This window comes from Trichoderma atroviride, chromosome 1 (genome assembly GCF_020647795.1).
Source record: "Trichoderma atroviride chromosome 1, complete sequence".
In the NCBI taxonomy this organism is placed as follows: Eukaryota; Fungi; Ascomycota; class Sordariomycetes; order Hypocreales; family Hypocreaceae; genus Trichoderma; species Trichoderma atroviride.
The window spans coordinates 1,569,509-1,584,038 of NC_089400.1; the positions used below are offsets into that span (position 1 = coordinate 1,569,509).

Here is a 14,530-nt window from a genome sequence, read left to right on the forward strand (position 1 = left end):
TTCCTCTTCTCTTCTTTTCACCTTTTTCTCTCAGCATGCTTTGGTTCTTTGGGGATTCCCAAGCTGATTCTCCTACATATTCGCTACGGCTGTTGCGCCTTATCGATAAGCGCCAAGGCAACAGAGCTGGTAGTGCTGCTGCACGTCACAGCATCTTGATTACAGCTCTTTCAGCCTCCAATTTAGACCTATACGCTACGCTCTACGCTCAAGAGGTGTCCTGCCTCGAGCGCGCTTGCTGCTCAATCAGGTAGCACTAAATTGTCTACAGATATCATTTTGTTGGAGACTAGGATTCAGCTGGCTTTTTGCTTCTCTCGGCGATCTCGATCCTGCAGCGCCGCCGAGCTGCGACGCGCCGATTGACCAAGGCCGGCACGACGAACAATGGAGCCCAACAAAACAGACGGGCCCATAGGGTCGATTGATGAGCCCGGCGTCAAGGCGGAGGGCCAGCTCCTGCATACCATGCGGCGAGAAGTGGCAGAGCTGCTGGGCAGACAACAGACTAGCTTTCCGGGCGCGCAGCCCGTCAGCTTTGCCAGACAACATCTGGACGAGTTGACGAAACAAGAGTAAGGCAGTGACCAGCAAATACCCAACCGTCTTGGGCTTTCATGGCTAACAAAGTGCCAGCTACTACGTATGCGAAAAATCCGACGGAATCCGCTACCTTCTCTACTTGACCGAGGATGAGAACCAAGGGGAAGCGCACTACTTGATTGATCGCAAGAATGACTATTGGTACATCACCAATAAGAGCCTGCATTTCCCGCGCGAGACGGATGTGAGTGCTTTCCACACAGCAACGCTTGTTGATGGCGAACTGGTGTGGGACAAGCGACCCGATGGAGGAACGGAGCCTCGATTCCTTGTTTTCGACTGTCTCGTGATGGATGGCAATAAGCTCATGGATCGATCTCTTGATAAACGCCTGGCTTATTTCAGAGAACGGCTGTATACACCGTATAAAAAAATGTTCAAGGACTATCCAGACGAGCTACAATACCAGCCTTTCTACATGGAAATGAAGCCGTTTCAACTCGGCTACGGCATCGAGATGATGTTCAAACAGATTCTGCCAGCACTAAAGCATGGGAATGATGGCCTTATTTTCACATGCCGGAATACTGCCTACAAGCACGGCACCGACCCTCACATTCTTAAGTGGAAACCACCGGAAGAAAACACCATTGACCTACGAATGAGACTTACGTTCCCGCTTGTTGAGCCAGATGAATGGGAGCGCAAAGAAGGCATTACAGAGCCCTTTACCGATTATGATAGCCTACCAAAAGCAGAGCTATTCGTTTTCAAGGGCGATGGCCCAGAAAAATACGCTCGTTTCGATGAGCTTTACATTACGGAAGAGGAGTGGGAGACGCTGAAAGGCTTGAACGACCCATTGAACGATCGCATCGTGGAGTGTAACCAGGATGATCAACGAAGATGGCGTATTCTCCGCTTCAGAGACGATAAACACGAGGCAAACCACACGAGTACAGTTTCAAGCGTCCTGGATAGTATCAATGACCGCGTTTCGGTGAATGACCTCTATGGCGCTGCTGGTCGGATCAGAGACAGCTGGAAGGCTAGACAAGCACGAGAAAATGCGCGCGGGCAACGATAGCAGAATATTGCTCACTTCAGTGGCTTCAAGCAGGACGCTCTCTCTTTCTTTTTGCGTTGGGGGTTGGAATCAACATTTTGCTCCGGCTTTGTTTGAAATGAACGAGGGCAAACGGGAAGAGGTTCTCAGGTAGTTTCGGGACGACGGGTATATATACCTGAGTCGTTGTTATAGGTACTAATTGGGTATGGTGGCATTTGGAGTCCTAGGGGCAGCCTATTGGGACAAGATTGAGGCGTTTGGACAAGATTTTCTTTTTCTTCCATCAATGTTCTAATGATGGATAAGGTATTTTTCCTTCGATGGCTTTAAGTTCAAGATATCATATTAGTTTACTGGGTCATGAGTTGTTCTCTTATCAGACTAAATTTTCTGAAGTCCAGAAAACTCTGCGATTATATTATAACCTGTGATTCCCAACTGCATAAAATTGCTCTGAAATATTAAACATCGTCATTCCTTGTCTGATGGCCAGTCTACCGACCATAGCTCATCCAGTTCCCCGTGACTGCCTTCAGTCTGAAAAGAAAGAAAAATAAAAAGTAAATCAGCAAAACTAGTTCCTTGTGTATCTTACATACAGTAAATTATCTGTCCAATGCTATCTCAAAGAGTACCCACTAAAAGGATACTCTTAGAGCATAGACATGACGGCTGCAGCCGCCATGATGAGGCAAAGAGCGTGGCTGAGCGGCTCCATGCCCTTGCTGCTGCCAGAGACAATAACTGGGATAGAGGGCATAATGATGCTCGTTGCGGTACCAGATGGATACCCATTCGCGGTGCCATTGGTGCCAGAGAACACTGACGGTATGAGGACAGTAGTAGTGGTCGTGGCGGGCTGACCATTGGTCGCGGTGATGGTCTGGGTGAGGGCGCTTGGGCGGAACGTCTGAGCGCCGGCTTTAGAGCTGTCAGAGGAAACCGTCGAGGTACTCATCGCAGGCTCAGGGTAAGCGCTTGTAACGGTGACAATGATGGGAGATGGAGCGGCGTCGATGGTGGTGACGGTTGTTCTGATGGTAGATATGGCGGTGACTGTTACCCAGTCTGGGGCGGAGGAACTGGCCGAAGGACCCCAGAGGTCAGAGATGACCACGGTGACGAACGAAGTGACGGGTTCTGGGGTGAGAGATAGGCTGGTCTGGATTGCAGTGACAGTTGATGGACTGCCGGAGACAGTTGCGTCTGGAAGACCACTGGTGAGAGATACGTCGGTAAGGACGTTGGTAATTGTGGATGGGTTTCCAGAGATGGTCACGTCCGGCAAGCCAGTCACAGAAACATCAACGGCAGTGACGGTTGATGGATTTCCTGATATGGTGGCATCCGGCAGTCCACTGGTATAAGAGACATCTGTGTTGACATTGGTGATGGTTGATGCGCCAGCAGTCACGGTAACGTCACCGAGAACAGAGCTGGAGGTCCAGGGGCTGGGGGTTGGCACGACGGTCACGGTGACAGTAACCGTGGTGCTAAAGGCCGAGCACACGGATGTCTCTGGTGTGGGAAGGACTGAAGTCGTCATGGTCTTGGTCTTGGTCACGATGGCTGGCTGGGATGGGGTGATGATGCTGTAGATGGTCGACGTGGCCGTTTGGGTACTGTGTCAAGGCGTGAGCAGAAGGATTTCCATTGCAGATGGACATTTTACTTACGAGATTGGGATGCTGGTGACAGAAACGACGGCCTTGGCTGCAAGTGGTTGAGTTGCGGCAGCGATAGAACCATTATCAAGAACGAGTGTAACAATCTCATCAGCAGAGCCAGACATGCTCAAATCGGTTTCGTCGCAGTCAACATCACGGCGACCAAGCTTGTGGTTGACCATTGGGAGAGCCTGTTGGCTCGCAATAGCAAATCCCCTCTGAGTTGCAAGTAGCTTTTCAAGGCCAGCTGTATTTGGTCAGAAATCATGCCCATCTTCTGTTTCAGCGGGGAGGACATCATACCGCAGTGAGCTGCCAGGAGGCTGATCACAAGAACTGCAGTGAGCAGGGAGATGCCGACGGCCGCGCCCATGAGGAATCTGGCCTCGAGGAGATGCTTCTTGGCTTTTCGCAACGTGCCCATTTTGCGCTGAGGCACGGCGCCAGATTCGGAATCTTTCATGCTCGCCACTGTGGAAGATGGGTTAATCTTTCTTTTGCTTGGATAGAGGCTGGGGAGAGAAGATGGCATACTTGGAATAGACTTGCAGAGTGCTTAAGTAGAGTAATAAGACTAGGAGTATTGAGATATTAGCGAGAAATCTGCTCTGCAACGGGCTGGTGATGGGAGTTGCGGGAAGAGTTTGTTCGGGAAGAGCAGCTCGAGGTGATACAGGCGTGACGATGACACAACAGAAGGGACAAAGCAGGAGAGTTTCATACCTGGTTTAAGAAAAGCTTCAGAAGATGTGAAGAGAACAGATGCGTTTGAACTCAAGAGAGCGTGAGAAAGTCGAAATGCTGTTGCAGTTGATAATGACTGGAACGAGTGTGTTGAATGCAGGTGAGGGAACAGAAGTGGGAGGGGGAGAGGAGAAGAGAGGTGATGAAAATGTGCGCGCTTTTTTTCTTCTTCTTCCTCTTTATTTTTCATTGGCTCAATTCTCTGAATCACGCTTGAAAAGCACGAGGCACGCGTCACATTTATTTCGTTTGTTTATCTGGGCACACTTGGTGAATGGATGTTGAGGGGGGTGCCTTGCCGGACCGGCAAACTGGCGACTTGGCACTTATAGCTGTTTGCCTCTTCAACGCCTAGAAGTGCAGTGGTTTTCTTCCGTCTAGAAAGATGGAAAATATGCAGGTCTTGGAGCAGTCTCCTGTACGAGTTGTGGTGACGGGGATGTGTCATCGTGAAAATGGCAAGCTTTCTCTGCTGATGTATGGAAGAGGCAGTGAAGGAACAATAATTGCCTATTTTCATGTAAATGAACATATACGTTTAATAATAGCAAATAGGAGATGGTCTCTCAGATCCATGAATAGCAATATAGCACAGCCATTGCTACTATCATCATTATGCCAGTCGGCATTATATAGAACCGTGCCTCCAGAATGTGGTAATTGGTGGTGACACCCAGGGCTCTTTGCACAACAGTCACTGCCAGAACTCGCGAGTACAGTCATGGAACTCCGGTCCTGAATAGATACCCGAGATGTGAAACAGATGCGGTTGGTGATCCGTCTAGGCTTGCTTGCGGCGCAGGATCAGATGCGTATACGGCATCGAGTGGAAGGTTGCATATCAAGACAGACTGCCGCATTTTGCCAACGACGAATGTGATCCATAGACTACAAGTTTGATGCCTTGAGGTGCTCAGCGCTATGTGTACAATTGATATGATTATTTACTTCAAAAATAACTGTTTAATTCAGCCCCGCCGACGTTGTCAAGTAGAAAGCGCAGAAGTGTACAAGTGTAGAAATATGCCAACTTCCACCAGGCATCGCCAGCATCCCTCACCAGCGTGCATGTTTGCTCAAGCAACCGGGTAGGGACCTAAACCCGTGCATTGGCTATAAGCAGATTCCATGCTAAATGAAGGACGTAAAACAAGATCTAAAAACGGTGCAACATCGACTCATAACGCACAGGACTGGCAATGCTACATCAGGCAATATTGACAACTTATCCACGGCGGGAGCGGCGGTGAAAAAATAGGGGGGCTCAGCATCATGACACTCTCACATTGATTCTCGATTTTCCGACCAGTTTCGGTGCTACAATAAACAGATAAACAATGTCGACAGCAGTCAAAGTCTGGAGTAAAGTAGAGCCGATATCGCTTGGTGACAACAGAGATTGCCCGAATGCATTGCCCAAATAAAGGCCGAGCGAGGACGATGAATATTACGGTGCAGCGAGTGTTTGGGCGTGCATTGACGGGCTAATATAGCGTCTGCGACCTCAGAGTAAACAATCAATGCCTGGCGTCTGTCGTCGCCTTCGGGCTTACCGTCTCGCAGGCAGTTCTTAGCAGCAGTGCCTGGCTAGCAATAAACGCGGGGCCACTCCGGAACATCTCCCATCGCGTCGCGTAACTGAGCGCTGGAGCTCCCCTCTAAACTTCTGGTCCATGTGCCCTCCCGCAAATCGTTATCTTTGTGCATCACTCTCTTACGCCCAACGCCGGAGCGAGGGAAAAAATTGTAATCATACCCAGGAGAAAAAAACTGCCGAGAACCGTCGTCGCGTCCTCGAGCTAGGCAGCTGCTCCTTTCTCCGTCAACAAACGACTTCTAACTGTGCGATGCTGTGACCCGCGCGCCGCAGCAGACGAACGACTTCGCGACCAGCCAATTAAGCGGACCTCGGGACAGCTTGTTCGCCGCCTTTCGACAGCACCACGTCGCCATCTTTGTACCTGCGCAAACATGCGCTCCCGCCAATCCGCAAGGAGACGGTCGGCGCCGGCGCCAGTGGAGGAGGCGTCTCCCGCGCCCGCTGAGCTCCACGACTCGAACCCGGAATCTGGTGGTGAAGCCGAGTCGGAAGCAGAGCCCGAGGCGGAACCGCAAGCTGCCGAGGGCGATTATGAAGGAGAGGGAGAGCACCAGAGCCTCAAATTCAACGAGGAGCTGTCGTGGCGGCCTGCGAAGCCAATTCCCAGCGGCACTCTTCTGACTCGTCTGGAGAAGCTGTCAAAAGAGCTGGCCGACTTTGAACAGGGCGAGGTCGACCTGAGCTCGCTCAAGGATGTCTCCGCCCAGCTGGCGCATCGCAACCTTCTGCAGCACAAGGACAGAGGCGTCAAGGCATATACCGCCTGCTGTTTGGTTGATATTCTGCGCCTGTTCGTCCCAGATGCCCCGTTTACGGATGATCAGCTCAAGGTAGGCTCGCCAAGCCTCGGAACCGTCCTGGCCTAGCTTGCTAACTTGATCCTGCATAGATGATGTTCGGCCTATTCGTAAAGGATATTCTACCGAGCCTCCAAGACCCTACGAATCCATATAACAGCCAGCACAAATACGTTCTCATGTCTCTAACTGATGTCAAGAGTATTCTGCTCATCTCGGAAATCCATGGAGCCGACGACCTCTTGTTGCGCCTGTTCAATTCGACTTTTGATGGAGTGTCTGCAAATGCCAAGGCACCAGCCGAAGAGCAAGTTGCAAAAGATGTTGAAATTCACCTAACAGAAATGCTGATCCAGCTGATTGACGAGTCTCCCGGCAGTGTCCCAGCGAGTGTTATTGACGCCATCATCAGCCAATTCTTGCGAGCAGCCCCCCCCTGGCGGTGGCCGAAGCAAGGAGCAAAACGGCAAACAATCAACGCTCCTCCACAAGACGGAACCAGCGGCCTATGTCATGGCCAAAGCCATTTGTAATGGATGCGCAGACAAGATGGCACGTTACGTGAGCCAGTATTTCAGCGATGTGATTCTCAATGCCTCCGGATTTGCAACCGCAGGGAATGCCAATCGCCATGGAGACGACTCAGATGAGGAAGATAGTCATGCAGGGCCTTCTGAGGCTGATTTGAAGAGCCTACGCCAGGCCCATCTTCTTATCCGAGAGTTGTGGCGAGCAGCACCTGCCGTCCTCCAAAACGTTATTCCTCAGCTAGATGCTGAGCTGTCAGCCGACAACGTTCACCTGCGTCTTATAGCTACAGAGACGTTTGGTGATATGATATCCGGCATCGGAGCTGCAGGTCCGCCGCAGCCCCCCGTACTCGACCCGGCCGCTTATCCTCCGATCAGACTGATGGACGATGCTCCAACAACTGTTGCCGAGGCCAACGTTCTCACCAAACCATACTCTCCTCAATCCTTCGCCCAGACACACCATGCGACATATCGCAACTTTGTGGGCCGGAAAAACGACAAGACGGGAACTATACGCACTGCCTGGGTAACCGCCGTTGGTTACATTCTGTCTACTTCCGCCGGAGGAATTGGACTTAGCAGCCAAGAGGAAAGCGAGCTAGTAAGAGCTCTGGTCGACAAACTGAATGATAGCGAAGAAAAAGTGCGTTTGGCAGCTGTCAAGGCGATTGAGCTCTTCGAATTCCGAGACATTGTCCTAAAACTGGGCATTATTGGCGGCGTAGAGAAAGAGGGCTCAGTCTTTGCAAGTCTTGCAGACCGATGCCGAGACAGAAAACCGGCTGTGCGCGTCGAGGCCATGATCCTGCTTGGCAAACTGTGGGCAGTCGGTTCCGGGGAGATTGCAGACGGACAGGAAGCCGTTACTGCCTGCCTCTCGGGCGTTCCATCGCGCATTATCAATGCCTTTTACGCCAACGATCCTGATCTCAATGTTCTTCTCGACCGCGTCATGTTCGAATGCCTGATACCCTTAAAGTATCCCCTCATAAAGGGCAAGGGGGCTAAAACCGCAGCTGCATCCTCACAAGGGAAAGCCGCGGCTGGCCAGGCTGACCAGGATAAGATACGAGCCGAGAGAATCTTGCTGATGCTCAAGTCTCTCGATACTCCAGCACAAAAGGCATTCTTTGCCATGCAGGCGCGCCAGCCTCAATTTGCCAAGGGCGTTGAGATCTTCATCCAGCAGTGCGAGGCATACAACGGCGGCGTCATTGAAGCCAACGAAGATAAAGTCAAGGCTGGCCTCGCCAAAACCATGCAATGGTTCGGTGCCTACTTCCCCGACCCGCTAAAGGTTCGTAGCGATCTTCAAAAGTTTGTAAAGCTCAACGAACGGCGTAGCTACCAGCTCGTCAAGTACGCGATTGAGTCCGAAAGCGATTTCAAGACCGTGAGACGCGCAATCGCCGAGCTGATTACGAAAATCTCGGCAAGCTCTGGGGCTAGTTCTCTGGACACGCTGATTCCCTTGTTATATCGGTCAAGCTGTCTCATGTTCAACCGAAGCCACTTGGCCACTATCATGGACTATTCAAAGAGCGACAAGAACGGCTTCGCTGCCGTGGCGCATCAGGTGCTCAACGACATTTCTCAGCGAAACCCCGATATTTTCAAAGCTCATGCCGAAGAATTGCGGAAAGAACTGATCCAGAAAGCTCCAACCGAAACTACAAAGTCTCAGGATGCCTCTGTCAGCGACATTCTCAAGGCCTACTCATCCTATGCCAAGAGGTATCCCGAGGACGTCAAATATGACAAGACCTTCACCCAGACTCTCATGAACTACGCTCTCTACGGCGTTCCTATCAAGACACCCAAATACGCTATCAACGTCCTCTTGGCGAAAAACGATGACAAGAGCAAAGTGACAGCCACAACTCTTTTGCGCAAGGTGATGGCGAACTTGAAGTATGGAGCGCCTCACTTTCTCAATAAGCTGGCTACTATTAGTCAACTAGAGCGCTTGGCACCGACTGTTACTGTGGATTCGGACGATGCAATTAACGATATAACCATCAAGAAGATTCTGCACGAAGTCCGAACTGAGGCCGGGGACAAAGATCCGTCTTGGGTCGATGATGCCGACATGGACGAGGAGCTCCAAGCAAAGAGCCTTTCCATAAGAATTCTAGTAAATCGAGCTCTTGCTACGTCGACAGACACTGATGCAGACACGCGAATCAAGCCCATCTTCAAGCTCCTTAAAACCTATGTTGCCGCGGAGGGCGAGCTGTCCAAAGTAAAGGATACACCCAAACACCACAAAAAGCGTCTTAGGCTTCTAGCAGGCCTCATGATTTTGAAGCTCTGCACTGTGAAGAAATACGATGATCAGTTTGACCATGCAGGCTTCAACAAGCTTGCGGAGCTCGTTCAAGATTCCGAGCTTCAGGTACGCCGCCGCTTTATGGACAAGCTGCAAAACTATCTCACTCGAGGGAAACTGCGTGCGCGTTTCCATACTATTCTCTTCCTCACCGCATTCGAACCTTTTCCAGAACTCAAAAATCGTGTTGAAACCTGGCTCCGATCACGAGCTCGGTTCTATGCCCAGAATGAGCAGCAGATCATGGAAGCTCTTATGGGACGACTTATCCCATTATTGGCTCACCATCCAGATTACAGCTCAGACGAGGCCGATTTGGTTGATTTTGCAAGCTATTTCCTTTTCTATTTGGGTGCCGTTGCTACCGAGGGAAACATCTCTCTAATTTACAAATACGCCGAAAGGGTGAAGCAAACGCGTGACGGCGTTGACCCGGAGAAGAGCGAAAATCTTTATGTGTTGAGCGATCTAGCCCAGACATTGGTTCGTAAATACCAGGAGAGGAAGAATTGGAGCTTCCAGGCTTGGCCAGGCAAAGTTGGTCTACCTACGGGGTTGTATACAGCTCTTCCGTCCAGCGAAGTTGCTCAGCACATTGCGCAGAAGCAGTTTATTCCGGAGGAACTGGACGAAAAATTGGATGACTTGATTCGGGTGATGGACCGAAAGAAGGTATTGCCATGACGCGGATTCTTTAAATTCATAAATGGTCAACAATGCTAATATGACTCTCTAGAAACGCAAGTCAATACATGAAGCAGCAGACCACCCAGCAAAGAAACCCAAGACTCAGATGAAGACTGTTATCAGAGGAAAGCCCGGCTCAAAGCCCAAGTCGGCTAAAACCCCTGGCAAGAAGCCCACAAAGCCCAAAGCGGTTCCCAAGTTTAAGAAAGCAGAGTCCAATATCCCTGAGAGTGAGCGACGGCGCAGTAGCCGCTCTCACAACATCTCGACTTACGCAGAGCGTGGTGACGAAGAGGACGAAAAAGAAATGTTGGAGGGCGTTGCGGAATGGGATTATGGCAATGAAGAGGACGATGACAACGAAGACGCATCTGAGCAGGAGGAAGAAGGCGGCGACGAAGACAACTCTGATGCTTCTGAGCCAGAAAATGACGAGGCAGAAGACGCCGCCGAGGAAGAAGAAGAAGAGAACGAAGCATCTGAGCCAGAGCCAGAGCAGCCAAAGAGCAACGGAAGGAAACTCGCCGCTCCAAGAGGAGGCAGAGGAAAAGCAGCACCAGCCGTCAAAGCCAGCGCGTTGGCATCAGCTAGGGCAAGCACGCGCTCTACTCGCGGGCGAACGGCCAGGGGAGCATCGGATATGGATGTGGATGATGATGAGGAGTAAAAAGAAATACGTGTATGTTAGGAATTTGAATTTTGTTGTTTTCCTGTTTGGAGACGAGAATGATTTCTTCTTTTTTTTTTTTTTCCTATCACTCTTTGGGATTTCTTTTATTTCTTTCGAGATGGAGACTGTATTCTTTTTTTGAAGACAAAAATTGTTTATATTGGTCTCTCCCCCCTCTCTCTGATTTGTCCGTTTCTTGTTTAGTGCTCAACGTTATGATTTCGCCTTTCTTTTTTGTTCCAATTTGTTTCTATCCTTTCTGTACTTGGAGGGATCTCATTCAAGCACTGGAGGCCGGGGGGAGTTTTTTTCCTTTACTGCTATTACTACCTCCTGTTACTCCCTTATGATTGTTGCTTCAAAGCTGATTTACCGCCTTGTTTGATGAATAATGAAGGGAAAGGGCAAAGAGAATGAATGATATTCGATGAAGTGGGGGGGATCAGTACTTGACGTAAGCCCTTTTGCAAAGTTATATATCCCAATATTTTTCTCCGTCCTTTTAGGCATAGACAATGTAAAATTGTGAAAACTCTTTATCACGCGTTGAATAATAATATTGCCTCACGGCACTATCGGCCTTTGAAAGTCATATTCTCTGCTCCGCCGTGTTAAATCCTGATTTTGACAAAAAGTCTTTCCAAAAAAAAAAAAAAGTAGAATAAAAAAAAAGCCGTTTCTCTACACCAAAAACAAGACTTGTGTAATACAATAGCATACTGTTTTTTTACCTCTCCTTTCCTCCGCTCTTCATATATCTACCAACACCAAAAAAGGTCGTCATAGGTTTTGCTCCCGGGCTATCATATAGCGCGTTATTCAAGATTCACGCCCCCTTTCTAAACACGCTCATCTATTAATCTTTTTTCTTCCCTCTCATTAAGTTTGGTTATGACGCCGATGAGGATCCCCCAGCATTGCCCTGGGCTGCTAGTCTGGCCCTGACCCTTTCACGATGCCCAGAGAATTTGAGATGGGCCTCAAACTTTTGCGCTGTCATGTCTGGGCCAGGGGTATAAAGCTTTGTTGTGCAGTCCAGACAGCGGATGCGAGGGAGCCAAGCATATTTGACGCCTTCCGGCATTGGCTGTGTTTGAATGGGCAGCTCCGTGACCGGGTCGAGATGTGAATATTTCATAATGGCCTCGAACCTGTCACCATTGGGGTAGTGACTTTCGAGCTCTCTTAATGACTGTACAAGCCATTCAGGTGGAGGAGGCTGTTGATAGAGCGCGATGTGAGCTGATGACTTTCTTTCAGGAGATATTGGGGTGTTTGATAAAACTTACTGCTGGGGGAGGGGATTGGCCGGGAATGTGCGGCGGCGCAGGCAGGCGACCTATCTGGCCGGGAGGAACGGCCCCTGAAGCGCCTGTTGACTGAGGTGCAGGAGCCGAAGAAGATGAAGTAGGAGCTGGAACAGGTGTGTTGGCATTGGGCCTTGGCGGAGCTGTAAAGGTCGGTGTTCTCGTGTTGGATGTTGAGCCAGGGGTATCGGGCGGTACTGAGGGGGTCGCCAAGTCGCGATAATCGCCAGTCGTAACTCTCCTCAGCTTGTCCCTATTGTTGATTCTCAGCGTCACCCATAGACTCATACGTTCTTCCGTTTCCTCGCGGACGCGACGCGACGTCCTAGTCTCATGATGGTGACTAGATATATCTGGAGTTTCTGACCGGCCCAAATTGGCCATTCTTTGTTGGGCGGCAGTTGCAGCGCCGCGCATATTCCTCGTACGAGCCGTACCAGCCATATTTGAGGGCGCAGGAGACTCGGGCGCTGAATCCTCGCTTTCGTCGGACTCTGATATCTCACCATCACGGGCGGGTCGCTTCCTGGGAGGGCCCGCCACCTTCTTGTACAGCCTGCTCTCTTCAATGTTTGCCGCAGCACCAGGGAGTACAGATGAGACGATGAGCGTCCGGATGGTGCGTTGCCTATCTTTGAGGTCAGGAAGCTGCGGTCCACCTCTTCGGTTAATCGATCGCTTCTGACGACGCTGATCACGAGAAAAGACGGTTTCGTTCCTCTCTAAATCGGCTTCGCTCATTTCGTACAGGTACGGGGCGTATTCCTTGGCTTGTTGCTGCGGGCGGAATACAGTTGGCAAGGGTGTCTGCAGGAAGGCAGCCACCAGGTCCGAATCTTCGACCGGCCTGCCATCGAATGGGTGGCCAATGCTGTAGAGACTCTTTGTGAAGAGCTGCGACTGCTCGCGGATACAGTGGGCAATCGCCGTCGTAAATTCTCCAGACAGGGAAAGATCTCGAGTCATGCTGGCAGCAAACTCTTCCGGCGAGTTATTCGGGTTGTTGATTTCCCATTCGAACTGATCGACCAGGGTGTGCTGTCCGATTGTGATGTTTAGCTTGACTAGAATGCGCATCTCGTCGTTTTTATAGGCGGAATACGGGAGCTCTGGGTCTAGCGAGTCTTCTTCGTAATAAGCGAAAGGGTAAAAGTCATTGAGCTGCTCTCGCATCTGCTGCACGACTTGCTCATAGACAGGCTGTGAGGCAGGAGGTTTCAGGCCCATGTCTTCGACTAGCTGCGCAGCGAACAGCTCGACGGCCAAGAGACGCTCATGTAGATTCCATGTGAAGGTGTCGCGCAGCTTGACTCTGTCCCACTCGACATCCAGCCTCAGCGGCACTAAATCCTCATGTTGCTCTGCCTGCTTGAGCATATCCTTGCGGCTATATTTCAAGGGCGGGGTTGTTCGGTGGCCGGGGCGAGGCTTCTGTGACGGATACACGACTCGGGAGGGGCCGTGGCTCTCTGTATATCCATTGGCATACCCGTTGTAGCCTTCGCCGTATAATCTGCTGGGGGGGGAACCATTGCTGGTATCCGTTGCGCACGTTTCGGTACTCGGTAATCATCTCACGCATTTCGTGGGACGACTTCATGGTCTGGTTGAGTTGCTGGCTGAGGGCCGACGCGGCGATGGAGTCGCGCATCGTGTAGCGCTCAACCATCAGCCGGTCGAAGGACTCCTTGGTGCGCACGGGGATCTCAGCGGCCCCCGGCTTGGCCACGGCATCTTTTGTATCGTCAGACGCCGAGACCGACGTCGCGGTCGACGCCGAGCCTGTCGCGGGCGCCGGCATTGATGGCTGAACCGCGGCCATGGTGGAGAGGTCCTGATCTCGTCGCGAGCGCTGGCGCTGCCAAGTCGCCGCGGCGGTGCGGCAGACGGATCGACGCTCGGGTGCGTTGGACTGGGGATTGGTCCCTACCCGAGATGTGCCGTGGCAGCAGTGGCGGAGGTGGTTGTGGGAGAAATGCGCTGTAAGTCGCGGAGACGTGGAGTTTGGGTGGTTTGAGGACAAGATTCTAATCGCAGCAGCGCGAATGAGTGCAGTTCCTGATAATTAATGCTAGTGGGAAGAACTACCTATCTGGTACTAGATGCCTGGGCGCTAGTAGAGACTAAGGCGCCGCTCTCGAAATAATACGCAGATTCCTTACTAACTCGGCTGGCCAATCCCATGCGGCCAGGTCGATTATTAAGAGCAAAAGGGCATCTGCTGTTCCAAGATCTCAGAGAGCGAGCCAAAAAGACGAGTTGGTTGCCGTCAACAAAACGTGTTTCCCGAAGATCAACCGATGGCACGCAACACTCGACGCTTTCACATGATGATATTGCAAGTAGTAATACGATATGTAGTATTTCCAGATGCTATTCAATTGATGAATTAATCTTCATTTTCTACTGCATATGGCGTAATCAAGGGAGGAACTAATAGCAGCACCCAGGCTATAGATGAAACACGAAGATTTAGCAGCTGTATATATCATAGCTGATGGTGGACATACCCTGCAATCATCTCGACAGGCGGCCAATGAAGACGCAATGATTAATTAGGCGCAAGATTTAAAGACTGCGGAGT

General features: G+C 50.8%; 6 protein-coding genes across 6 annotated transcripts; 3 read left to right on the top strand and 3 right to left on the bottom strand.

Moving 5' to 3' along the window:
* The first annotated feature begins 173 nt into the window (after window positions 1-173).
* On the top strand, window positions 174-2,626 carry TrAtP1_000612 (uncharacterized protein). Its single transcript, XM_014090638.2, has 2 exons — window positions 174-575; window positions 637-2,626. The coding sequence occupies exons 1-2, from the start codon at window positions 388-390 to the stop codon at window positions 1,628-1,630; spliced, it is 1,182 nt and encodes a 393-aa protein (XP_013946113.1). The 5' UTR covers window positions 174-387; the 3' UTR covers window positions 1,631-2,626.
* Window positions 2,265-4,471, bottom strand: TrAtP1_000613 (uncharacterized protein; the record flags this gene model as incomplete). Its single annotated transcript, XM_014090639.2, has 4 exons — window positions 2,265-3,234; window positions 3,289-3,526; window positions 3,583-3,750; window positions 4,336-4,471. 4 exons carry the CDS (start codon window positions 4,469-4,471, stop codon window positions 2,265-2,267), a joined length of 1,512 nt encoding a protein of 503 aa, XP_013946114.2.
* A 1,523-nt stretch (window positions 4,472-5,994) lies between these two features.
* Window positions 5,995-6,953, top strand: TrAtP1_000614 (uncharacterized protein; the record flags this gene model as incomplete). Its single annotated transcript, XM_066110653.1, has 2 exons — window positions 5,995-6,453; window positions 6,513-6,953. The coding sequence occupies 2 exons, from the start codon at window positions 5,995-5,997 to the stop codon at window positions 6,951-6,953; spliced, it is 900 nt and encodes a 299-aa protein (XP_065966725.1).
* Window positions 6,954-7,332: 379 nt separating this feature from the next.
* Window positions 7,333-10,636, top strand: TrAtP1_000615 (uncharacterized protein; the record flags this gene model as incomplete). Its single annotated transcript, XM_014090640.3, has 2 exons — window positions 7,333-9,954; window positions 10,019-10,636. The coding sequence occupies 2 exons, from the start codon at window positions 7,333-7,335 to the stop codon at window positions 10,634-10,636; spliced, it is 3,240 nt and encodes a 1,079-aa protein (XP_013946115.2).
* An 892-nt stretch (window positions 10,637-11,528) lies between these two features.
* On the bottom strand, window positions 11,529-13,173 carry TrAtP1_000616 (uncharacterized protein; the record flags this gene model as incomplete). Its single annotated transcript, XM_014090641.2, has 2 exons — window positions 11,529-11,858; window positions 11,929-13,173. 2 exons carry the CDS (start codon window positions 13,171-13,173, stop codon window positions 11,529-11,531), a joined length of 1,575 nt encoding a protein of 524 aa, XP_013946116.2.
* Window positions 13,174-13,333: 160 nt separating this feature from the next.
* On the bottom strand, window positions 13,334-13,768 carry TrAtP1_000617 (uncharacterized protein; the record flags this gene model as incomplete). The annotated part of the gene is made up of 1 exon (XM_066110654.1): window positions 13,334-13,768. The coding sequence occupies one exon, from the start codon at window positions 13,766-13,768 to the stop codon at window positions 13,334-13,336; it is 435 nt and encodes a 144-aa protein (XP_065966726.1).
* Window positions 13,769-14,530: the final 762 nt, after the last annotated feature.